The sequence below is a fragment of the Xiphophorus hellerii genome, chromosome 18 (assembly GCF_003331165.1).
Source record: "Xiphophorus hellerii strain 12219 chromosome 18, Xiphophorus_hellerii-4.1, whole genome shotgun sequence".
NCBI classification, from domain to species: domain Eukaryota; kingdom Metazoa; phylum Chordata; class Actinopteri; order Cyprinodontiformes; family Poeciliidae; genus Xiphophorus; species Xiphophorus hellerii.
This window is the reverse complement of record NC_045689.1, coordinates 5,245,106-5,271,622: the sequence shown is the minus strand read 5'-3', so window position 1 is coordinate 5,271,622 and position 26,517 is coordinate 5,245,106. Positions and strand designations below refer to the sequence as shown.

The 26,517-nt window shown below is 38.1% G+C and overlaps 1 protein-coding gene across 3 annotated transcripts in view; it reads left to right on the top strand.

Annotated features, from left to right (window-relative positions):
* The window catches only part of LOC116737641 (sodium/calcium exchanger 2-like), a 108,777-nt gene that overhangs the window by 71,460 nt on the left and 10,800 nt on the right, over positions 1–26,517 (top strand). For all 3 annotated transcript variants that reach the window (XM_032590946.1, XM_032590944.1, XM_032590945.1), the window contains 10 exons: positions 14,647–15,098; positions 17,207–17,344; positions 17,416–17,643; positions 18,353–18,718; positions 19,584–19,709; positions 19,804–19,999; positions 20,874–21,004; positions 22,792–23,165; positions 24,480–24,583; positions 25,290–25,307. In XM_032590946.1, the coding sequence (XP_032446837.1) occupies positions 14,730–15,098; positions 17,207–17,344; positions 17,416–17,643; positions 18,353–18,718; positions 19,584–19,709; positions 19,804–19,999; positions 20,874–21,004; positions 22,792–23,165; positions 24,480–24,583; positions 25,290–25,307 (2,050 nt within the window). In that variant the 5' untranslated portion in view covers positions 14,647–14,729. The remainder of the gene's footprint in view (positions 1–14,646; positions 15,099–17,206; positions 17,345–17,415; positions 17,644–18,352; positions 18,719–19,583; positions 19,710–19,803; positions 20,000–20,873; positions 21,005–22,791; positions 23,166–24,479; positions 24,584–25,289; positions 25,308–26,517) is intronic.

Here is a 26,517-nt window from a genome sequence, read left to right as displayed (position 1 = left end):
ACTTAACTTTATATTTTGGTCCATCTGATTATGTAATTTATAAATATTAAATGACTGATAGTTTGATTATTTAGTACTTTCTACCAAATCCTTTTTTACTCTTACTTGAGTAATTTCTTATTATTTTTAGAAGTAGTGCTAATCTTACTTGAGTACAGTTTTTGGTACTCTGCCCGCCTGTATCATCTAAATATTGTTTTTATGTTGACTGCAGTCATTTTTTAAAACTGAGAACAGTTCATTAAATGATGCTGTGAACACTACAGTGTTTTATTTTCTCAGTGTTGTAAAGGAACTTGAAGAAAAGCCAAAGAAAACAAAGTATTTTGCAGAAAGCTGAGGTTTTCCATAATAGACCTGTGTGAAGGTGTGAAAGTCAATTAATTTGCCTTTCAGGCGGCAAAACAAACTGTGTGTTGACAGAATTCATTTAGAGGCAGAAATTCATCCCGTGAACCAATCAATATTTAGATGGCTTGTGTTTCTCTGCTTTGTAAACAGAGACACAGGTGAAAGGGAGAGAGCGTCTGCGGCTGTGCTGATGAAACCGCCTTGGTCATGTTTCCTGATACCAAGGACTTCGTTCAGCTTCGGCTGACCAAGCAGCCAGTCAGATCACTTTTAGAAAACTCTCAGGGAGTTTTTTTTTTTATTTTCTCGGTCTTTCTGTGTGAATACATTTTAACAAAAAGAAGAAACTGTAAAAACTTTTGCTGTTTTTTTTTTTTTTTTTTGGTAAACTGCAATTTCTGATGAGGAATAAATCAGGGCACCCTGAACACTGCAGCTGCATCGCTTCAGATCCATGTTGTTAATCTGCATTTTGAAGGTTTTCTCTGCGTAAACCAGTCCAGATTGTTAAAGTCTAAGGAACAGCATGGAGAGATCCAAGGATCCTGAAGAGCAGTTGCATGATTGGTCCACCAGAGGGCGCATTGTAAATACCTTACAGCCCAGTGAGTCAAATTCACAATTTTCTACTGAATTATAATATTTGAAGTGAATTATAACAATTATTATTTATTAGAAAAATTATTACATTGTCATTTTTAAAATAATCCGGAAGTGTTCATTCAGCATGGTAGCTGGTGTGGCGTCGCTAGCGCTAGGCTTGCGAAAAAGTGTCAGATTTTAGCAGTTGTGTAAAAAAACGCAAGCCATTTCTCCCACCAGCACTTTAGTTTTGCTTGTATTTACCCAGAATGCCCCGCACTATAGTTCACTTCCTGATTTTAGAGCGTTCTGCTGTCCGCTTGGCTTTCACATATTCATTCGAACCGAACCAGTCGGTTCTGGCATTCACCCCTCATCCTCAGTTGGTGAGGGGTGAATGCTGAGCTAACTCTGGTCCACCAACAAACCTTGGTCTGGGTTTGGTTGAAGTGAACTCTGGTTCTGTTCAAAAGGAAGTGGACTACAACACAGGGCATTCTGGGTAAATACAACCAAAACAGACGCGTTAGCCTAGCGCAGACATGACTCATTGATTTTTACCGACAAAATAGAAGTTCTACAACGACTAAAATCTGACGGCACTCCATTTGTGTTTCCAAGTGTTGAAGAAGGAAGTTGCGTGTCTTTTTCTGGAGTTTTTGTGTCGTTTTCTTCAGTGGTTCTTGGTGCAGCGCCCCCACAGGCGAGGAGGGGAACAGGTTCTTCAAAGGTTTTTGTTGGTTTGATTCAAAGTGGCTGAAAATGTAGCAAGTTTTGTTCCCCAATCAAAACTTGGGGAATTTGCAAGACTATCAGGTATGAAAACACTGTTACTGTTGCCATTTTCGCCACCTGCTGGTATAGTGTACGTATTACAGCGTTTTGAATTGAAATCCTGTTCAAAATATCAGCTTATAAAACATTCAGAGAAGTGCAGCTGAAGCCTCGGTGTGAATGTGGACCGTTTGTTAAGTTTATTGTTCTCCATTCCTCCTGTTAGCCAAACAAGCATCTTTTTACCAGGCCAACCCGTCCTTCCAGTCATTTTCCATCCACTGGTATGTTTTCCTTTGTGAACTGAAAGCTGGGACTCAGACAGCAGTGAGCTGATGGAGAAAGAGCTGCAGGCGACAAGCTGAACACCTGCACCTCCTCAGCAGGGTCGCACACTCGATTAGTTCAGCAGCAGAAAATCCATCAGGGAAAATGTTCTCACATTTCTCAATAACTGTAACTTAAAATCAGAAATTCATTCTGATGCAACGCTTTCAATACAACAGAGGGCAGTTCAGTGGGATGTGGTAGATTACGATGAGGCAAGAGGAGGGAAATTTTATTTCATACAATTATTTCACTTGAAGGTGTTTTATCAGTGTAATGTGGAGATTATGCTAAACAGCCAGTCAGTAGCTGGACAAGAAGCAGAAAAATCATCTTCCAGATGATAAACAAGGACAACTTTTCAATGATTACTGCTCAAAATTAGGAGCATTTTACATTTTCTAACACTTACATGTAAAATATAGAGGATCCCCGGTACAAACAAGGATTTTGGATCCAGTAAAAATTGCTAATAGCTGATTATTTTAATAGTTCAAACACCAAAAATACCTTAATTTGCTCCACTACAGAGTGAGGATCTTACATCTTCAGTCTTCCTGGTCTCCTCTTCGGGCTCAGCCAATCAGCAACAAGGAAAACAAAATGGCGCCCACCGATTGGCTGATCTGCTAAGTCCAGCCAATAGCGTGTCAAGAAGTGCAGTAGCTAGGCATTTTAGCTTGTCATTTCCTTTCCAATATTTTAGATAAGCGCTACAAAACAGAAAAAACAAAAAGTTTTACTAAATACTTTTGTCTAGTTTCTTAGTTTACTTTAAATAAGACAAAACTAACTTACAAGTAACGTCAGCAACATACAGGAGCTTGTTTTCAGTTACTATATCGTTAATATTAATGAAAAAGTTCTAGTTCAACTGTCATTTTTATTTAGCTTATAATAAGACATGTTTTTGTATTTATAAATGAAATAATCTGCCAGAAAACCAGGACTTTTTAAAAATCAATGTTAAGGAATTATTGACTTCAGAGCTCCTGTATCTTGCTGAAAAGGTACTTATGAGTAAGTTTTGTTTATTTCAAGCTTACTATGATATTTTCACTTGAAACTTATAATAAAATTACATAATGAATTCTGGTCAACAGCACTGAATTTAAGGGATCTGAAGCTTTTGTTTTTATTCACCATGTTTTTTTTTTTTGTTTTTTTTTCAAAATAATAGCTAAAATATACCAGAAGAGAAGAAAAGTTATTGTTGAAATTTGTCAGACGTTTCTTCTCAGTTCATCAAATTAGTACCATAAAAAGCAACAACATTTTTTTTTTTAGAACTGTGTCTCATTTTAAATCAACTAAACTGCAGAAGAGAGACAACAGAACATTGAGGCAAATACACAAATGAAAAGTGGGTGTTGGGATTTAGCTAAGCTAATTGGTAAAAGCCTCTGATTGGATAATCACTGCCGTGTGTGTTTGTGTGTGTGTGTGTGTGTGTGATTTTGCATGTTTTTATGGCCCACATTCTCAGCTGACTTTTCGACGGTTTTAAAGATTTATTGCCAGAAAAATAACCAACCAAACTCCATTTTTAAGCAGTGGGAACGAACTGGGTTTAAACTCCAGCTGCTGCAGACTTTCTGCCCACTGAGGTTTTCCAGCTGCTTTGTTTTCAGTATTCATCTCCTGTCAGCAGAGGCAGCTCCGAAAATGTTGACGTTCCTCCTGGGAGTTTGCAGGGAAACGCTGCTTTTCCTGCTCATTTTCCAGACATTTAAACGTGTTTTAAAGCTAAGCTGTATGTTAAGCAGGTTGTCCAAACTGTGGCCCGGGGGCCGTTTGTGGCCCTACGAATGAGCTTGTGTGTCTTCCAGCAGGAACATTTGTGTTAAATACAACAGTAAGATTTTTCAGTTTATTAGTGTTTTTTAAATTATTCTTTAATAGAAAGCCATGCCACAAACATTCAGTGACTTTTTACCAAGAAAATTCTCATTTTTGTTGCTGGAAACAGTTTAAAGACTAAAACATCAAAAAAATAAATTTCCAAAAAAGTTAAATAACTGTAAACATTAAAATATACTAATGTTGATTTTATGAAGATATAGCTTATTGTTGCGCAGATAAACACTGTAAAAACACAAAATCTTACCAAGTTTTTATGGTTTCTGATGGGCGATTATCTGTTCCTGACATTTAAACATGTTTTAAAGCTAAGCTTGCTTCAAGTACGAAAAAACTAACATACAAGTAGTTAGTTTTACAAGTAACATACAAGTAATAATATTAATATTAATACTGATTTTAAAAAATGCTAGTTCCACTAGCAGATTATTTCACTCATAACATTATTACCTTCTTAAAAGGGAAATAATTTGTCAGTGGAACAAAATTAACTAATTATTAAACTTCTATATCTTGCTGAAAAGCTATTTATAAGTTAGTTTTATCTTATTCAAGTGAACTAAGATATTTCCTCTAGAAACTAACCGAAAATATTTGGTAATATTTTTGAATTTCTGCAGAGAAATAATTCACAATACAATTAGTTTTGGATTTTTGATTGGAGAGTTAAAGTAATTTTAACCCCAGAAACCTTTCATGTTGGGTGATTTTTGGCCTAAGGGAGAAAAGGACAAAGAGACGCAAATGAAGGAAATCTGAAGCGTCTGACCTCCATTTCTAGCAGAGCTGCTTTTATTGAAATAAAAGCGAATCGGCTGCAGCCGCGGGACTAAATCTGCCTTTACATGAAGAGTTCAACAGATGATAAACCCTCAGAGAGCAGATCTTCATTTTTATATCACCAAGCTGTAACATCAGTCATCCCAGGGCGCGTTTCCCTGTAAAGAACAGGTTTCTTCCTCCCACTCATTTTCCCTTCATGCCCTGTTTATTTAGCCTCAGCCTCCGATCCCGCTCCACTAACTCAATGAAAGCAGCCGCTCCTGGTTCACAGTGAAGCGCCGTTTTGCTGCTGAAAAGTCAGATTTTTATTACATTTTTTCATTACATCAACAGGAAAATGTAGCGCTTTGTCTCTGAGATATCAGCAGCTCATTTATCCACAGAAAACCAGTGGAAACGGAGTAATTGATTCACGGACGGCACCGTAAAGAGCCGGGCGTTTATTTCCTGCTTTATGAATTTAATAAATCAGGCTGACAGACAGTCGGGACCAGAAGAGCCGCGACCGGAGGCAGAAATCACTTCACAGGGTTACAGATATCATCTGGTACCGCATTTTACCAGAACCGGCTGGAAAACAGAAAAACAGGAGAAAACTTATTAGAAAATTTGAGATTAAAATCAAATTTTTTTCTAGGAAAAACTCAGAAATTTCTGAGTATTGAAAGTAAAAAAAATTGCTAGATAAAACTCAGAAATTTTAAGATCAGCATCACAAATTTTCTGGAAAGAAACTGGAAACTTTTGAGCTTGAAAAATTGAAAACTTGCTAGGAGAAACTAAGAAATGTTGAGATAAATCTCAGAAATTTCTGAGCTTTAGAAGTCAAAGGCTTGCTAGAAAAAGTCCAGAAATTTTGAGATTGATTCTGAAATTGTCTGGGAAAAACTGGAACTTAAAATTTGCTAGAAAAAAATCCAGAAATTTTGAAATTAATTCTGAAATTTTCAAGAAAAATGTTTGGAAATTTCTGAGTTTTAAAAATCAGAAATGTGCTTAAAAAATCCAGAAATTTTGAGATTAAGCTCAGAAATTTTCTGGAAAAAAACAAGAACATTTCTGAATTTGAAACGTTAATTTGATTGAAAAGACTAATAAATTTTAAGATTTTTTTAAAAAACTATAATTAATTGCATTTGTTGTTTCTGTTGCTTTGTTTATTTATTTTGGATATTTAAAATGTCTCCCATTTCCAGAGTTAAATGTTTGTTAGAATTTAAAGTTTTATCATCTTTAAGAATTTGTTCTTTCATTATTATGCCATTATTATCGTTGTATTACTTCAAAATGGTTTCAAAACAGCAATATCATCGTTTATCGCGATAAATTCTAGAATAATTTATCACGTTATCATGTCAGACCTACGTGTAGTCCTTCTAAAATTGGGATATTTCTCCTTAAATCCAGTGAAACCTGCAGCCGTTTACATTTGGAGATAATAAAAAATTGATGTGATCCTGAAGCTGAAGTGATTAAACTCTCCATGGAAACATGACATTTATCAGAAAACACGACAGGAGATCCTGAGGAGTTCATGAGTTTAACCTTCAGTTCACTTTAAAAGTTCAGAGCTCCACTTTTATTAAAACGTCATGAGTTTCAGTTGCTGTTGCCAGTTGTTGTTGCCTGAAACGTTTGCTGATTGCTAATTTGTCTGGTTTGTACCAGACATTAGAGCTGTACAGCGAACGCCTCTTCCCTCTCCACATGATTAATAATTAATGCAGAGAAACAGAAAGTCCCATAATAACTAATGTGGCTGCAGTGGAGGAGAAGAGAAACCGCTGGCAGGGCCGGCCCAAGACTTTTTAGGGCCTGAAGCAGATTTTAATTTGGGCCCCCGACCCCCTGATGCCAGCGTGTTTTATTACGGCTAAACTATCGATTTTAACCTTACAGGAGGAGCAAACCGAACAAAATATCTGGGTTTTGAAATGCAGATTGGTGTTTACGTGTGGAATAGAAGTCTGTCACAATCAGCAATTAATCACATGAAAAATTTAAATAAGGTCAATAATTTACATTCTGATTATTGATATTTTTTAAATAAACATTGTTGTTGATACATTTTATTTATGGTTTTTATTATGTTATGTGATTATATTTATTGTTTTTGGTTGTTTTTTTATTTTGGATAGTTAAAGTATCTTCCAGTTCTGTTGTTACATGTTTTCAAAAAAATGTAAGTTTATTAACTAAGTTTATTAAGAGAGCAAAATTGCATTTTTATGTCTTTAACAATATATTACTTGAAAAAAGCCTCAAAACAACAATATTATTGTTTATCGCAATAATGACTGAAGCAATTTATCATCCAGTGATAACAGTGTTATATTATTTTAAATATTTGAAAGCAAAATCAACTGACTGATACTAAATCTAAGGTAGTAATAATAAATTTGATGATTAGCAATGCACCAATTTGAAAATCTGGGCAGATATTGATATCTGATCAATCAATCAATCAAATTTTATTTGTATAGCACATTTCAGCAGCAAGGCATTTCAAAGTGCTTTACATTATAACAAACACAGAATCACAATGCAATATAGAATCAATCATTAAGTCAAGTTACATCAATAAATTTGTAATTGATTACATTTCAAATACAAATCTGATATTGATTTATTGCTGCAATCAAAATAAATAAATAAATAAAATAAATAAATAATAATAAATATTTCATATTGCAAAAACTGTTCACTAATTATCAATATTGACTGGTATTGCATTTTTAAATTGTGATGTTTTTATCCTCCACGTATGAAGATTGAAGAAAACTTGTATTTTGCTGAAAAAGTTGTTTTTCTGTTAGTTTAGTCTTATTTCAGCTGAACTCAGATATTTGCACTTCAAAATAGACTTGGTTAGATTTAGTGTTTTTGCAGTGAGCTGAACATTTTCCTCTTCAGTTTTCAAATGTATTCAAAGGTTAAATATTGTTTAGTCTTGGCTCTGTTTGCAAATGGACCCAAATCACGGCTGTTTTTGTTCCCTGTTTGTACAAATCAAACCATTTCTCTGCGCTTTGGCTGTTTTTAGTTCAGCAGTGGGAATAAAACAAGCAGAGACACTTTAAAACTCTGTTTCTGCTCTGTAATTTATCATTTTAAATCATTCCTGGTGATGTTTAGAGCAGGATTTAAATTTAACTGCCTCTGTTTTCTGCCCACACAGGAAGTTTGGAGCAAGCTGAATAATAATAATAATAATAATAATAATAATAATAATAATAATAATAATAATAATAATAATAATAAAACAGTTTCCACTGGGAAGCAGCAGCTTTTTATTGCCCAGCAGTTTAATCTGCTCTCTCTGTACTTTTATAAATAATTCACAGATACAGGAAGCGTTCCTCCACTTCCAGCTCCGCTTGTTTAATCCTCCTCTCCTTTACCGACTTCCTGTAATGGAGCCGGTGTTTCTGGAAGTGTTTCTGCCGACTGAATTAAATAAAGAGTTGAATATTTTTCGGTCTGAAGCTGGAAATCTGAATAAAACCGACTTCTAGTTTATATTTTGGTTTATAACCGACTCTTTGGATGCTGCGGATGAATTACTGCAGCATCACTGCTTGTGTCTGAATGCGTCTGTGTGTCTGAGTTGCTAAGCAACAAGTTGTTGTTGTTGTTGTTGTTGTTGTTGTTGCCCTGAACTTAAAAGCCTCTGGAGGCTTGGAGGAGAAGAGAAAGACACAATCAGTCGAGTCCAGAGTTCCTTTTCCTAATTACACAGAGAACATAATCAGCGGCGGGATTCAAATTTTTAATCGAGTTCATTGAGGAAACTGCAATTATTAAATCAAAAATTATCACATTTTAATTGAAAACTATGGATCAATTTTCAATTCAGAAACTTTTCTGCTGCTAAACTATTTAATAAGTCGATACTTGAGCTCAAAAACAGACACTTATTGTTTTTAATTTGTTATGTATGATGGCGTATGAGAGACATAGGTCAGAAAAATAGGAGGAGTAAATTTCTGCCAAGATTCTGAGAATAATCTCAGACATTTTCTAGAAAAAACAGATATTTTATGAATTTGAAAAGTCAGAACTTTGTTAGAAAAACTCTCTCAATTTTAAGATTAATGTCAGAAAATGTTAATAAAAAAACCACAAGGAAGTTTCTGAGACTGAGAAGTTGAAAGTTTCTTCTGATTTTCAAAAGTCAAAGTTTTCATCTTTTGGAGTTGTACATTTTCAAAAGTAAAAATTTTTTTATATTTTTTCATAAAGATTTCTGAGATTAATCTCAAAATTTCTGAGTTTTTCTGAATTTTTAAAACTCTTTCATCTAAGATTGGAGCAAAGTTCAGCTTCCTGTTGTTTCAGGAACTTTTCTAGAAATGTGGAATCTGATTTTCTCATCTTTGTTTAATATTTCACTGTTTTTATGATTTGAGAAATAATTTGTTTATCAAGCTGCAGCATAAAAACCTCTGATCTGTTTTTCCTCTTCAATGGAGAAACTTTTGTGTTGGCAACATTTATTGAGCAAACTTTGCAACAAAGAGGTTTGTATCCTCAATATGTTACATAATTTCTTATATACTATATTATTAAAGATATCATATTTTTAATATACTATTTTAAATCTTTTGTATATTACAAAACATTTCCCCCATTTTATAAGTGGAACTTGAGCTATCCGCCCAACAAAAGCTCCTATAAGTTGGTGAAAAGTCACTTATATATAATATAAAATATTATATACATTTTTGTTATGGAATACATTTTTTTGTAAATGTTTCCTAATGTTTGGGAAGCTTTGTGTCTTTCTGGTCGTCCTCTTAGATGATGTAGACAAGAGTGACAAGGAGAGACGGACCTAAAATATTCAAAACACAGAATATCTACAAATTAAATGGAAAATAAATGAAAATAATCAAATAAATCCAACTTGAGTTTCTAAATTATTTTCTCCTCCTGATTAAAATCTGTTTCTGCCTCTTCAGCTTTAATTACCTTCCTGAATAAATAAATAAACCTTTTTGGCCCTGCCTGCGCTCCATATGGGAACCTGATGAAGACGCAGGTGTGTGTGTGTGTGTGTGTGTGTGTGTGTGGGGGTGGGTGTGTGTGTGTGTGTGTGTGTGCGTGTTGGGGGTGTGTGTGTGTGTGTGTGTGTGGGTGGGGGGGTGTGTGTGTGTGTGTGTGTGTTGGGCTGGTCTCCTGCTGAATCACAGATGTCTCCATTTGTAAATTCGCCAGCTCTCGGTGACATTATCCTGCAAAACGACACGAATCCACCAAGAAAAACAGAAAAGCTATCCAGGGAAAGGTCAGATTATAATCCCAACCCCACAGCTCAGATTATTCTGATCTGCAGCAGATTATTCAGATTATTCTGATCTGCTTTGTGCTACAGAACAAACAAAACACAACCCACCCGGGTCTGTTCATCAGGAACCGGTTCAGCTTGCCAACCTGCTGCCTCACTCTGCTGATCATTTTTAAAGTAATCCCACTTCACTGCTGCTGTTTTCCTCATAATCCCAGTCGTTTCTGCTCCTTCTCTGGACTCACTTCATGACCGTTTCCTCCCAGGAATGAGCGACATTAACATCCGCAGCTGGCAGCCCGATATTCCTCAGCGATTTCTCATCAAATTCGCTTTAACTCCGTAAACGAGCCAACGCCACCGAGGCGGCCCAGATTAAATCCAAGGGCAGATTTGACTGCCCTTTATTCCCAATTATAGAAGCAACTAATGGAACCGAATCAATCAATCAATCAGTCAATCAATCATCGCTACCTGCAGACGGTTCACTGCTCGGTTTTCAGTTTCAACTTTTGCAGCTTTTCTCAGTCGCTTTTGTGAATTTCTCCAAACTATTTTTGTTAAATCCTTAAATCATTTTGTTTGTGCACATCAGAAAGAGATTTCTTTTTCCTGCAAATGCAAGTTATTATTAACTCTTACGTCGTGTTGATCAAAATGTAATACATCTGTTGAAGCGTCTCAACCTCCACAACATTTAAACAAACGAGTCTTAACTTGAAAAGTGCTTGAACAAGTTGTTATAATATTTGGAAATTTCAAAAGTAAAAATGTTCAATTTTTTTCTAGAAAACAACTTGGAAATTTCTGAACTTAAAAATGTGAAAATCTGCAACAAAAAAAAAAGAAACATTTTTAGATTAATTTCTAAAATTTTCTAGAACAAAATGGGAAATTTCTGAGTTTCAAAGGCTGAAGATTTTTGACTTTTGAAATGTTGAGAAATGTTAATTGTCTTTTCTAGGAAATTTGAGATTAATCTTAAAATGAATGAGTTTTTTGGCAGTGGGAAAACCACACTGAGGCACCAAGTCGGACATCAGGAGTGAGGGACGGTTTGTTTTCAAAAGTTGTTTTTGCCAATAAATTTACACCAAAAAAACAAAGAAATTCCCTCAGATCAGATCGTCATAGAAAACAAATCTGAAATTTTCTCGTGCGAGTTTAACAAACGTTGAGTTGGGGGCGTGGCCAGCAGCAGCTTATTGGGATTTAAAGTGACAGAGACCCTAAAACGGATCGGAATGGGCAGAACTGGTCAGACTGAAATCTGATTCTGTGCAGAAAATGTTTTGTTTAGACCACAGACGTTCCAGGAAGCATAAATAAATCCGAGATAAGACAAAATGACTGTTGTTGTGTGAACTGATGCTGTTTGTTTCTTTATGTTTCAGTCTGTGGACGTGATGGGATAAAGGCGGATTGTAAATCTCAGAACATTTTGTTTTAGCGTCATCAGGTGATCTGCCTGAGGCTGAAGGCGGCCGCCTCTCAGCGAAATCTGTCAGTGTCAAAGTTCATCGACCCAAACCTCGTAAACAAACCTGATGCGTCATTATTTATTAAACTAAAGCAAATTCCAACTCAGGCTTCCTGCGTGTGGAAGTATTTATCCCTCACTGATTTATTCTTTGTCACAATTTAAAGCTTCATCTAACAAACTGATGAAAAAAACTCGCTGTAATTACGACCTGTGTGACGACATGAAGTAGGCCGAAAACGGTCAGCCAGCAGCAGGAAGGATTCATCCCACAGCACTGAGGGCCTCTAAGGTCAGAGGTCAGGAGCTCAGTGTAGGACAACATCCTCTGGACTGACAAGACATTTTCATGAAAGCATCAACAGAAATAAAAACATATATATATATATATTTTTTTAATATGGAAAAAAAAATGTATTAGTTAAATAATCTGCAAATGGAACTAGTAGTTATTTTAAACTCAATATTAACGAATTATTTACCTAAAACAAGCTTCTATTTCCTGCTGAAAAGTTAGTTTTCTCTTATATAGTGTAATAAAATGTTTACATTTAAACTAAACCAAGAATACTTGGGCTTCACTGCAAAAACACAAAATCTTTTTTAAATCTAGTTTCAATATAAATAACTTAACAAGCTCCGTTTTTGCTGAAAAGTCACTTTTATGTTAATTTTGTTTTATTTAAGGTGTAAGAAGATATTTATGCACCAGAAACTAAATATTATTGGTTAGATTTTGTGTTTTTGCAGTGCAAACTGGTGACAGTTGGGCGCAAATGCAGCAACTAAAATAAATGGGAGTCGATACGAAGTCATCAGTTTGTGTAGAAGTAGTGTGTGTGTGTGTGTGTGTGTGTGTGGGTGTGCGTGTGTGTGTGTGTGGGTGTGTGTGTGTGTGTGTGTGGCCTGCCCTTACTGATGGACGACCGTTTTCTCTGATCGATCGTCCCACGGGAACCCGACCCCCGCCTGATCTCCCCCTTTCCCCGTCACCATGACAACGGACCGCCCTCTGATTGACGACGCCGAGCAGAGCCTCCTCTGGGCGTCTGGCCCCTCCCCCTTCCTCTTATTTATCCCTCCTCTTCCTCCTCCACCTCCTCCATTCTTTCACTCTTCCTCTTCAGCAGCGTTTCTGTTTTGTTTCTAAGTTTTACTGCAGCTGCTCTGTCACTTCTCCCACTGGACCATTTAATGTTTAACGTTGCTGTCTGTCTCAGACATCAGTACTGAAGAGTGTTGATGCAAAACAGGAAAGAATCCTCCACATTTATTACCACCTCTTGGGTGAAAACCTGCAGAAATCCTTTATTATTGTCAGAAGTATAGTAATAATTTGTACAAAGCTGCTTCTACCAACACTTAGTGCTGAATTAAATTTAATTTCTCAGTGTTGAAGCCCATAGAGAGTAGCTGTTACAAATAAATGTGATATTGTTGATATTCTGCTAATGTTGATAAAATCACAGTTTCGCAATTGCGGTGTTTTTTAATACAGTATTGTAAAAACAATCTAAGAAGCAAAACTGTAAAAACAATTTGCAGCCATGAGAATCAATAAAATCCCTCCAGGATAATAAAAGCATAAAAGCTTCGAGGATCTTAAAGTTGAAATGGTTTCGGTCCCTTGAGTGTTTAGTAGAACTGGGAGGAAGCCAGCTGCTTGGGAGAAGATGAACACATGAATTGTAGCAGGATGAATCAAAACAGCACTTAGCTCAAAACAACCAGGAACAACCGGAGAGATCCACGGACATCTTGAATCTTCCTTATCCGGGTTTTCTCATCATCATCATCAGCAGCAGCAGCAGCAGCACGGTGTGAGTCCAACCGTAAATATGGCTGCAGAAACGCTGCGATCAGCTGCATTTCGCTCCGAGACGCAGCCTAAAAATGGAGTCAAACAGCTTTGATGTCGCCTCTGTTTTATATTTGCTTCTTTTTCTGGATCCACTCGTCTTTGTGGTTTTGCACTGACATAAAGAACAAAACAAAAGGACACAAAAGGGATTTATGTCTTATATATGGCATTGCAAGAACACGGAATATTGTCAAGTATTTTAGTCTAAGTTCTTGTGAAAATGTCTTATTACATTTGAATTAAGACTAAACTAATTTACAAGTAAGTTTTCTGCAAGATATAGTGGCTTGTTTTAAGTCAATATTAAGGAATTTAATATTTAAATTATTTCACTTATAACAAAATAGTAACAAAGCATTTTCCCAATTTATAAGTGAAATAATATGACAATTACTATTTTTATCAATATTAAGGAATTATCAACTTAAAACAAGCGCTCTTGAATAAACTTTATTAAAGTTTACTGAGATATTTGTACTAGAAAAAAACTTGACAGATAATTAGTAAGATTTTGTGTTTTGTGGTATTTTTATGATGCCGTTTTATTTCCATTGTAGAGCCTAATACCACATCGCATCAGAAAGAGCAAATTTACACCAAAAACCAGAAATTCTCTAGAAATAACAAAGAAATTCCTGAGTTTAAAAAGCTAGAAAAATCTGAAATTTTTATCTTAATCTAGGACATTTTCTAGAAAAAAAAAGAAATTGAACTTCTGAAATGTCAAAATATTGCTGAAAATATACAAAATGTTCAGATTTATACTCATTTTTATTTTTTTTTTGGAAAAATCTTGGAAATTTCTTGGTTTGAAAAGTGAAAAACTTGCTTAAAAAACTGAAATCTTTTGATTGATCTCATAAACTTTCTTGGAAAAAAAATCCACTTCCGATTTTGAAAAATAAAAACAATTGCCAGAAAATATCAGAAATCTTGATCTTACTGTCAGAAATCTTCTAGAAAAACAAGAAAAATATTAGAATTTTAAATTTCAAAATGTTGCTAGAAAAAATTCTGAAATGTTCAGATTAATTTCAGAAACTGTTTAGAGACATCTTGGATTTTTTATTTTAGTCTAAAAGTCACACATTTGCTTGAAAAAAATCTGAAATGTTGAGTTTAATCTCAGAATTTTTCTAGAATAAAGAAAAAAACTCAAAAAGTGAAAAGATTACAACTTTTCAAACTCTGAATTTTCTCATTTTATGAGTTAGAAAAGTGAATTTCCGTGATTTCGCTACAAAATCAGTGTCTGTTTTTGGACATCTCCATTTTGTATTTTCCATCTCAGTGAATCTTGACCTACATTTGTGTCTGAAATCTTTTCTTGTGTTTTTGCAGGTGAGCTCGTTGCGCCGCTCTTAGTTCCCATCATCCTCTTCCTCCTCCTCTTCCTCTCGCGGCTCGTGGGAACCGGCTCCGCCATGTTTCCTTCCTCCTTCCTCCTCCTCTTCCTCGCTGTCCTGCTTCCTGCCTGCCAGCCGGAGTCGCAGCGCGTCGACCCGAGCGTCGAGCCGGACCCGCGGACGGCGCTGCCCTCGTCGGCCGCCGCCTCGCTGGCGCCGTCGCTGCCGTACGGGAACAGCTCCGCCTCTGGCGGTCCGGATAAGTGCAACAAGCAGACGGTTTGCAACGAGGGCATCCTGCTGCCGGTGTGGAAGCCCCAGCAGCCGGGCCTCGGGTACCAGGTGGCCCGCGCCGTCGTCTACTTCGTCTCCCTGATGTACATGTTCCTGGGAGTGTCCATCATCGCAGACCGCTTCATGGCGTCCATCGAGGTCATCACCTCTCAGGTGAGCAGAACCGGGAGGGAAACAGAACCAGGAGCTTTAAACCAGCTCGGATTGTTCAAATTTAACTTCCTGCAGAAAGTTTTGTTCTGAATCTAATCTTTATCGACAGCTTTTCAGGCTGCTGAAGGTTTTTATGTCGATTTCTGATGAGCTTTAAGTCATTTCACTTCAGAAATCGAAGGAGACTTAGACAGCGTTCTCACAGATTCCTTCACATCTGTTTGTGCCCCATGTGACCCAAACCCAATTTTTCGTCCTTATGTGACCCAAATCTGACTTCTTTTTTTTTTTTTTTGCCCCATGTGACCCAATGTTTTTGGCCAGTGTAGATATAAAAAAAACCTTAGATCCATTTTAGACAGTCTAGAAAACACAAGACAATTTCTGAGTTTTAAAAATCGAAAATTTGCTAGAAAAACCCCTCAAAACTCAGAAATTTCTAGAAAACAACTTGGAAATTTCTGAGCTTCAAAAGGAAAGTAAAACAGAAAATCAACCATATAGTTGGAAATAATTTGTTGGAAATAATGTTTGTAAAGTGCATCCCCTATATACAAAAGTTTGGGACAGATTTCCAAATAGACCTGAAATTAATTTAAAATCCTTGAGGCGGTCATCCTGCTAGTCCTGATACGGAAAATAAAACCTGAAATTTAAATGTTATTGATGTGATTAACATGTTAGCGCACAGGTGTCAAACTCCAGTCCTTCAGTCGCTGTCCTGCAGGTTTTAGATGTGCCACAGGTACAAAACACTGGAATGAAATGGCTTAATTTCCTCCTCCGTGTGTAGATCAGTTCTCCAGAGTCTTGCTAATGACCTCATTATTGTATTCAGGTGTGGTGCAGCAGAGGCACATCTAAAAGTTGCATTACAGCGGCCCTTGAGAACTGGAGTTTGATGCCCCTGTTTTACAGTAAAACCACATTTGATGCTTCTTTTCTGCATTGTTGTGCTTTTAACGTTCAGTTTGAGGCCAGGCCTGCTGGACTTTGTGGATCTGTTGCAGCGTCTCGCCCAGTTCAGCTCGTCTGAGCTCGGTAGATACGGTGGAACAAATTGAAGTCTGATTGGCCGTTATGGAAATGTTGTGAGATAAGTTGGAGGCGGAGAGGAAGAGACGATAGCAGAACGGGCGTCTGAATGAGGACGGCTGATTGGCCATCAGGCTCTGGGTCAGAGCAAATTAAAGTCCGGTCACATTTCCGACCGTCTCAGAGGAATCGGCTCGCCTCTTTGGGCACAAATCTTTCAGTTCATGTGTTGTTTTTTTCAACCTACGCGCTTTTCCTGAAGGCATCACGGGGATTCATGAAGGTCATTAGATGCCAATGATGATAAATAAACCAGAAACCAAGGAATTCAAATTATTTATTAGACAGCAGGAGTCATTTTATAGACTTTTGTCAGATAAGTTCTAGTAAACGTTTAGAATTTCTGACTTTTATTAATGTGATTATAGATGATGATAATTAATTAACACCGATTGACTTTTCTGTTGGAAGTTTTTCAGCCAGGGAGAAAATATTGAATCTTATCCCTTATTTCCTGTTTTGTGATGTTTATCTTGTAGTAGTTTGTGTGAAAGGGTTGGTTAGTTGTAGTTTGTAAAGACAGAAAGTCAAAAAATTTACAGCAATAATTTTTAGCTCATTACAAGAGAAAAGAAAATCAGTAGTCATTTTCAGTCTTATTTTCAACGTGTTATTAATTTCTAAATGCCACTAATTAGCAATAATAATTAACAAACTAATTAGCAAGCTAAATGTGTAGCTCTGAGCAAAAATATTTAGCTAGCAAGACGAATATTTAGTTCTAGCTAAGTACTAAATATTTTGTTTATATTGAGGTTCATCAATACCCAGATCTTATTGTGATAGTCCACTTGTTTTTCATTCAGTGGGTAGAAAATCCAGAACTTTTACTCAAGTAAGAGTAGAAATACTTCATACTAAAAGTACTCAAGTACCGTAGTAAAAATATTCCTAAAAGTAATTTTTTTTTTCAAAAACGTTAGTCACGTAAATGTATCTGAGTAAATGTAACCAGTTACAGCTCTGCCCCGCTCCTCAGGTGTGTTCAGGTGTCCAGTGTGTGTGTTTTGCAGGAGAAGGAGGTGACCATCACCATGCCCAACGGGGAAACGTCCGTGGCGACGGTTCGCATCTGGAACGAAACCGTCTCCAACCTGACGCTCATGGCTCTGGGCTCCAGCGCTCCGGAGATCCTGCTGTCGGTGATCGAGGTAAACGCCGTTACGCCTCGGCGTCGCGCGCTCGTTCCGGCTCAGCTCTCAGAGCCTCCGCTCCTCTGCAGGTGTGCGGTCACAACTTCGAGGCCGGCCAGCTGGGACCGGGGACCATCGTCGGCAGCGCCGCCTTCAACATGTTCGTGATCATCGGGATCTGCGTGTGGGTCATCCCCAACGGCCAGTCACGCAAAATCAAACACCTCAGGGTGTTCTTCATCACCGCCTTCTGGAGCATCTTCGCCTACATCTGGCTCTACCTCATCCTGGCTGTCATGTCGCCGAGCGTCGTGGAGGTGAGGCCGCCTGCTTGGGGAACCAAGCAATGAAGCTAATCTCACTATTGGCAGGATTAGCCTCAGCCCCCCAAAACTAGTAAAAACTGTCACGATTGGTAAAACTGCAAAAATCTCACAAAATACTTCTGACTACTTTTCAGTGCAAATATCTCAGAACTCTTGAAATAAGTCAAAACTAACTGATAAGTAACTTTTCAGCAAAATATAAGAGCTTCTTCTAAGTCAATAATTTCTTAATTTTGGTGAAAAAGTTCTTGTTCCATTGGCAGATAAATCCACTTACATCAAGACATGTTTCCCATATTATTGCAAACCTCTGGTCAGTATTTAATGCAGATCACACAATCTTAAAAAGGCAGTGTCATGTAAAATCCACTTTTTTATCTTTCCATCATGTTATAATGTTATTTCCTCATCAAAAACAAACCTGGAGTGCTGCTTTGAATCTCTCGTGCATGTTTGATTAATCCTTTAATCTCCATGGCAACCGATCAGATGTACAAGTGTTTAAGTTTAGTAAAGTCTTTAGGTTTTGTTCTGCACCAAAGCTCTGTGAAATAGAACCCGTCTCCTTCCATACTGCTGGATATTCCCAGCCTGTTAATCCTTTCTGGTCTCCCACCGGCTCCTCCGTGACCCTGCAGGGGTCACAAGGTCAACGGGTTCCTGGATGTTTGTCCCTAAATCTCTGGCCGTTGTGTTTCAGGTCTGGGAAGCTCTGGTGACGCTGCTCTTCTTCCCCGTCTGTGTCCTCCTGGCTTGGATCGCCGATCGCCGTCTGCTCTTCTACAAATACATGGGCAAGCGTTACCGTGCCGACAAGCGCCACGGCATCGTCGTGGAAACCGAGGGGGACCTGACCCCCACCAAAGGCGGCATGGAGATGATCACTGACGGCAAGCTGCCGCAGGGAAGCGCCGTGGTTCCTGCTGAGAACGGCGGGGACGGAGCGGCGGGCGCCACGGCGAACAACATCGGCGCCGCGGCAGTCGCCAGGGGCAACCTGCCCAACTCCAACAGCGCCACGGTGAACGTGGAGAGCGGTAGGGAGCTGGACGAGAGCCGCAAGGAGGTGAGACACAGAAAAACGAGTGAAACTGAGGAGAAGGATGGAAGTTTTAATCACACGGTTCATTCAGTCCGTTTTAGTCCAACTCAAGACAACTCCGCTCCGCCTACAAACCTCGGGCCGGGTTCGGTTAAATTGTACTCTGGTGAGGTTTTAAATCCATATGTGAACGCCAAGTGGATCGGAGGCCGCTCCAAAAGCAGGAAGTGGATTACAGCACAGGGCATTCTGCACCAAGAACCACTGAAGACACTGAGCGACACAGAAACCACTGAAGACACTGAGCGACACAGAAACCTCTGAAGACACTGAGCGACACAGAAACCTCTGAAGACACTGAGCGACACAGAAACCTCTGAAGACACTGAGCGACACAGAAACCTCTGAAGACACTGAGCGACACAGAAACCTCTGAAGACACTGAGCGACACTTCCTTCTTCACTAAATGGAAACAGAAATGGAGGCATCAGATTTTAGCCGTTGCAGGATTTCTCGTCTGTCTTTGGTAAAATCCTCTGAGCCATTTTTCCTGCTAGCCCTAGGCTAAGATGTTTGTTTTGGTTGCATTTACCCAGAATGCCCTGCGCTGTAGAACACTTCGTGCTTTTGGAGCGGTCTCTGGTCCGCTTGGCGTTCACATATGCATTCAAACCGAACCAGAGTTCACTTCAACCGAACCGAGACCAGAGTTGGCTTAGCATTCACACCTCACCAACCGAACCGGACTTTCTAAACAAACGGACTGGAGTTGGATTAAACCGGATTGAACTGGGCTGGAGTGAACGAGCCCTGAAAGTGCTCCAGAGGAACGGAGCATACCAGGAAGTGACAGGAACCAGAAACCTGAACCCGGCTCGTCTTCGGCAGGTGATTCGCATCCTGAAGGAGCTGAAGCAGAAATATCCCGACAAAGAGCTGGACCAGCTGGTGGAGCTGGCCAATTACTACGCGCTGCTGCACCAGCAGAAGAGCCGCGCCTTCTACCGCATACAGGTAAGCTCCGCCCACCTGCCTCACCGCAAACCGCACCTTGTACCGCAAAGTCCCGCCCTTAAACGCCGGGTTTGCTTCGCCTCATCGCCGTCAGGCGACCCGGATGATGATCGGAGCCGGAAATGTCCTGAAGAGGCACGCCGCCGACAACGCGCGGCGCGTGGTGGTGGCCGACGAAGAGGAGGCTGAGGAAGACGACCTGGCCGTCTGCAGCCACATCTCCTTCGAGACGTCCCACAGTCAGTGCATGGAGAACTGCGGCGTTCTCACGCTGGCCGTGGTCTGCCAAGGTAGGAACGGCACCGGAAAGATAAACCTTCACTTCCTCAACAGTTCAGGATTAATTATGACACATTATGACAGGTAAGATAATTATACTTTCTCTTTTTACAAGAGTAGAATAAAATATCCCTCATTATTCCCTCAGGTGGAAAATTGACATTTCAGTCCAGCCCATACAAAATAAAAATAAAAAGACAAACAACATGAGACGTGTGTAGACGATGCCTGAGGTCAGCCATCTTGGGAGGCGATGGCCTTTCAGTGGATGGGAAAAACAATAACAACATGAGGAATAAAGTTATGATGATATGAGAATAAAGATAAAATATTATCAGAGGAGAGTCAGAAATTTAGGAGAAACAGCCGTTTGGTCAAAAGTTTGAAAGTTCGGCCACTGATGTGTTAAAAGATATTTCATCATTTGTGAATTTTCATTTTACAAGATTCTCAATATTTTAAATTTTAATAATTTTTTGCATAGGAGGTCTCTTAAAATTATAACTTCATTCTTGTAATATTCTGACTTTATTCTGGTCATGTTGTGACTTTATTCTCATAATGTTATAACTTTATTCTCATATTACTATTATGACTTTATTTTGTTATATTTGAATTTTACGATCATACTTTTTATTTATTGTCATATTGCGAGTTTATTCTGGTGATATCAGTTTTATTCTCATAAATAAGAGTAAAAAATCTTTTAGTCTGGCCCTAAACTCTGTCGTTCTCATGTCTGCTCAGTTTGATGAGAACTTTTGGTTTTTAATAAAATATGACTTTATATGCAGAACCTTAAGGTTTCTTTATTTTGCACCATTCCTTCATATTTAAAGGATATTTAAATATTTAAATGACTGTCGTCGTGTTTTTGGTCTGCAGGCGGTTTGGAGGAGAACACTTTCTACGTGGATTACAGAACCGAAGACGGTTCAGCCAACGCCGGGTCCGACTACGACTACAGCGAGGGAACGCTGGTGTTCAAACCCGGAGACACTCGGAAAGAGATCAAGGCGAGTCGCAGCGCGAATAAAACCATAAAAAGATTCTACGGTGGTGTGGCAGGCCCGTCTTACATAGAGGAAAAATAAGAGTACATTTCTGCCAAAATACTCAGAAATTTGGAGATTAATTTCAGACATTTTCTATAAAAAAACAAGAAAAATTGATTCTGTTATAAAATAATTATCCCACAAATTGTCTGGAAAAGACAAGGAAATTTTTGAGTTTCAAAAGTTTATCATTTTCCAATTTTGAAACTCAGAAAATGTCTAAGTTATTTTCTAGAAAAATACTGATAAATTTTTTTTTTTTTTTCAATTTCAAACTTAGAAATTTCCAGGTTCTTTTCTGGAAGTTTTCTAAAATTAATCTCACAATTTGAGTTTTTCTTGACATTTGGACTCAGAAATGTCATATTTTTTTCTAGAAAATTTCTGATACTTTTGGCAGAAATGTATTTCTCCATTTGTTTTTTTATGAAACGTAATGGCCCTAACATGCAGTGGTAAGATCTGACTCTTGTTGGCTAAAACAGAAAAAAAACAACTGGAAGTTTAGGTTAAAAAGGCTTAAAAATGAGATCTGTTTAAGATAAAAACTGACTTATGGGGTCTGAGAATGGATCAATGAGTTTCTCTCCCTCGCTCTGATTTTATCTTTGAGCGTCTTTATGAGAAATTGATCGTCAGAGAGAGGAATGGCTTATCTGAAACACAGAGCAATTAAAGCTCTAAAGCTTTGACCTGAACAGATTTGCCTCTTAAAAGCTTTTTTCATTCCAGTTTGGCTCCAGAGCAGCAGATATGAGCCTGAATAAATCACAAGTAGTTACATTTAATCATCATTTTCTCATTTTGAGAAATACAAGGCTTTGTGTTTGCTATTTTTCTCATGCTAAAACAATCAACACAACATTATGATGTTGTTTCACAACATCATAATGTTTTCAACTGTTCAAATTTATGAGTTTTTCTAAAAGAAAATTCAGATTAACTTCTGAATTTCTTATTTTTTCTAGCAAATTTTTAACTCAGAAATTTGCACCTTTTTTCTGAGATTGATGTCAAAATTTCAGAGTTTTTTCCAACAAATCTTTGACGATTCAATCTTATGAATTCCTTTGTTTTTCTCAAGAAAATTTCTGAGAATAATCTAAATTTTTTTGGCTCTTTTTCTAGCAAATTTTTAACATCCAAACAAAAATTTTGAGGTTTATCGCAGAATTTTTCTAAAGGGTTTAGTTTCAAAAGTCAAATATCTCTGACTTTCCACACAAAGAAATTTCCAAGTCTTCCCTAGAAAATTTCTGAGATTATGATCAAAATTTAGATTTTTGTTGGAGCAAATTTTTAACTTTTCAAACACAGAAATTTTCAGGGTTTTTCTTGAAGCTCATGGCAATTAATGTCAAAGTGTTTTAATTTTTTCTATCAATTTTTTTGATTAATCAATCTCTGAAATTCCCACATTTTTCTAGAAAATTTCTGAAATGAATGTACAAATTTTGAAGGTTTTTTTTTTTTAGCAAATGTTTTACTTTTCAAATTTCCAAGTTTTTTCTAGATAATTTCTGAGATTAATGTCCAAATTTCTGAAGATTTATCTACTTAACTTGCTCAGAGAAAGTTTGTCAGCTTGTTGAGGGTTTGGTGAAAAATTCTGGTAAATTTAACCAACAAATATTTAATCTGACAACAGAATTTGAGTCAAATTTTCTTAAACCGAGTCAGAAACCTGTAGTGACACTTTGGTCCACTGGGAAATGAAAGTTTTTAATTCTGCCTCTGTGCGTCTGCAGGTCGGCATCATCGACGACGACATTTTCGAAGAAGACGAACACTTCTTCGTCCGATTGCTCAACCTGAGAGTCGGCGACGCCGAGGGGATGTTCGAAAGCGACGAGGCGGGCAGCGCGCCCAAAGCCCAGCTGGTCGAGCCCCTGGTCGCCACGGTGACCATCCTGGACGACGACCACGCCGGCATCTTCACGTTCGGCGAGCGCCTGGTGCGCGTGAGCGAGAGCGTGGGCACCATGGAGGTGACGGTGGTGCGAAACTCGGGCGCCAGAGGCACCGTGGTTCTGCCGTACCACACCGAGTCGGGCAGCGCCATGGCGGGGGAGGACTACGAGGAGGCGCGCGGGGAGCTGGAGTTCACCAACGACCAAACCACGTGAGGCACAGCAGCTGTTACCACGGAAACGCACACCGAGCTACTGAGAGGGCACCTGAACAGGAAACATTTTTTAGCAGAATTATTAGATCGAAGTCAGAATTCTGTGGAAAAAAGTCAAAATTATGAGAAAATTTCTGAATTCTGAGGAAAAAAGTGCAACGTCCTTCTTCACAAATGTAGACAAAACTGAAGCAGCGTAAAATTTTAGCTTTTGCAGGATTTCTCTTTAGTCTCTTGCTAAAAACTATGAGCCATTTCTCCAGCTATAGGTAGGCTAGCTAGTTTGTTCTGGTTGTTTTTACCCAGAATGCCCTGCGCTGTTTTCCACTTCCTGCTTTTGGAGCGGCCGTTTGCTGATTATATGCATTCAGACTGAACCAGAGTTCACTTCAACCAAACCCAGACCGAAGTTTGTAGGCGGACCAGAGTTTGATTAGCATTCACACCTCACCAAACAAATCGGACTTTGACTAGGCAAACGGACTGGAGTTGGATTAAAGCGAACTGAACAATTAAAATAAGAACAACAGATATTTGTCATCTACCCACTTTAAGCTAAACTTTTCTGCGTTTTTAACGCGTTCAGTCATTGTTTTAATTAATCCCTGTCTTCTTCTCTGGTTTTGAACCTCCCTGCCTACGGTCCTGTTTCTAACCTCCATGGCTCCAGACAGCCTCTCATCATTAATTCATCAGCGCTCACTGCAGGGAAGTTCCCCTGCTGTTAGCAGGAATGCTAACAGAGATTAGCGTGACTTTATGTAGCACTATGGCTGCAGATTGATGACGCAGCAGCATTTTACTCACCATGTAAATAAAAAACCCGGTGAATTCCTCCTGAATTAATCCAATTACATCTTGTTTTTTTGTTTGTTTTTTTAAGTGAAATCATGGCAGTAAAATACAAACTCATTTCAAGGCTATAAATGTTCCGTGTGCATAACTCGGTGGACGTTCAGGCTTAAAAATGAAAACAAAAAAAAAGTCACATTTTCGGTAGACTGGTTGAACTCTGCAGTTTGCTTTCAGAACATTAAAGTTGTATGTTTTGGGGAGAAGATCCAGAAGTTTTACTCAAGTAAAAGTAAAAATACTACTAAAAGTAATTTATTTCCAAAGAGCTACTCATGTAAATATAACTAGCTCCGGTTATTAACTGTGTTGTTACATTCGGCTCAGACAGGCAGCTGGCAGCCATCAGAGAAACAGGAAACGGAAACCAGTTCGTGTTTCGCTCCTGCAGCGATCGCCCCCTGCTGGTGGAAGGCGTTCACTGCCTGGTGGCGCTGACTCTGTTTGTGCTCGTTGCAGTCAGACCCTCCAGGTGAGGATAATCGATGATGAAGAGTATGAAAAACATGAAAACTTCTTCATCGTTCTGGAGGAGCCGCGCTGGCTGAAGAGAGGAATCTCAGGTGAGGCAAGATTACTCCAATTCACAGAGTTATATTTACAACAAACTTAAATTTTTATCTTAAGTTTTGTGGTTTACTTTATTCTCTACTTTAGCAATATTTGTAAGCAATTTTGAAAACTGCAAGTATTTTTAGTCAAGTTTCTAATGCAAATGCATTATTACATTTTAAATATGTCGAGTGTAGTTAAAATAAATTTCAATTGCACTTAAAATTTACACTTATAGTGAGTTAAAACTAAACTTTTTGTGTTAGCGAACTAAAAACTAGTTCATCTGTTAAACGCATAGTTTTAGCTAACTAAAAAGTTAGTTAAAAGTAACTTAGTTACTTTTAAAAGTACTGGCAGTTAAAAGTAACTTACTTACTTTTAACTAAGTAACTTAGTTACTTTAAACTAACGTAAAAGTAACATTTCAGCAACTTTTTACGAGTTTGTTTTAATAGTGAACTAATCAGCCAGTAGAACGAGTTATTCATCAAATTTAGCACAATATAGCTAATTTTTTTTCATATTGCATTTTTTAATCACTTCAAACAGAAAAACATTTTATTATATATAAAAAATTATCTTGAGCTGGAACTTGTTTACGGTGCTGCTTTTTATTAATATATTATAAGTGAAATGATCTGTCAGTGGAGCTGTTAAACTTTTCTTGTTTCTTATGAAGAATAACTGATGACTCTTGTGTTATTTTGTCCTCAGCTCTGCTGCTTAACCAAGGTAAGTCTGATTATTCCTCCTGCTTTAAGCCGAACCTCATTAGACTGGTCAGAAAATGTGTGTTCAGCTTAATCTCCTAATTATTTTCACGTTTAATTTTTACATAGAATATCAGAACGTAATGCGGATTAGGTTCTCTGTCACATTCAGACTGCAGCGCAGCCCAGTGACATCTCACATTAAATCACAGAAAATTGTCCTACATATTCAACTATCAGAGGAGCAGCAGCAGATTTGTCTCCGATTAAAGGAGTCGGAGGATAAATTCAGCCCGACTCCGCTCTCTGTCTGCTCTCAAGTGGCTCCAGTCAGATCATAATTTCTGTTTTACCTGCATAACTTCAACATTTCCGTTGAAGATTAATTTATTTTCACCAACAAGCAGCAGGAATCCCAGCATTGCACTGCAAAAACACAAAATCGTACCATGTATTTTTGTGTAGTTTCTAGTGCGAATGTCTTAGTAAACTTAAAATAATACAAAACAAATTTACAAATAACTTTTCAGCAAAATATAACAGCCTGTTTAAGTCAATAATTCCTTAATATTCATTTAAAAAAAAGTTCCAGTTCCACTGGCAGATTATTTCACTTAAAACACGGGAAAATTAGTTGATAAAAGTGAAATAATCTGACAGTTTGAGTCGTACTTTTTCACACATTTTAAGGAATTGTTTACTTTAAACAAACTCCTATGTCTTGCTGAAAATCTTCTTTTTAAGTAGATTTTGTTTTATTTCAAGTGAACTAAAATATTTCCACAAGAAACTAAAAAAAAGTATTTGGTAAAAATGTTGTGATTTGTGTGTAAACGTCTTCTGGTCCCAGATCTCCTGCACTGACAAATATCTGAATATAAACAACACTTCCTGTCAAAATACAGTAGTTACAAAACTACGGCAACAGAGATGGATCATGTTTAAAACCGAGAGCAGCAGAGGTTTGACAGAGCAAACTTCCTGCTGCAGTCAGGAACCTCAGAGCGCTCGTTGTCTGTGTTCCGTCCCCTGATTGGCTCCTTGGGCTATTCGTCCAACATGAGCTCTGATTGGTTGGCGGAGGACCAGTACCAGACTGGGCCAGGAGCCGGCAGATGGACTGGGAGTGAGTGTGAGCCCAGCAGAAACAGAAACAGTTGCTGCTTCCTGCTCTGCTCTGCTGCTCCTCAGATTAACTGGTTTCCTGTTTAACCCGCCTTTCCTCTGGGATT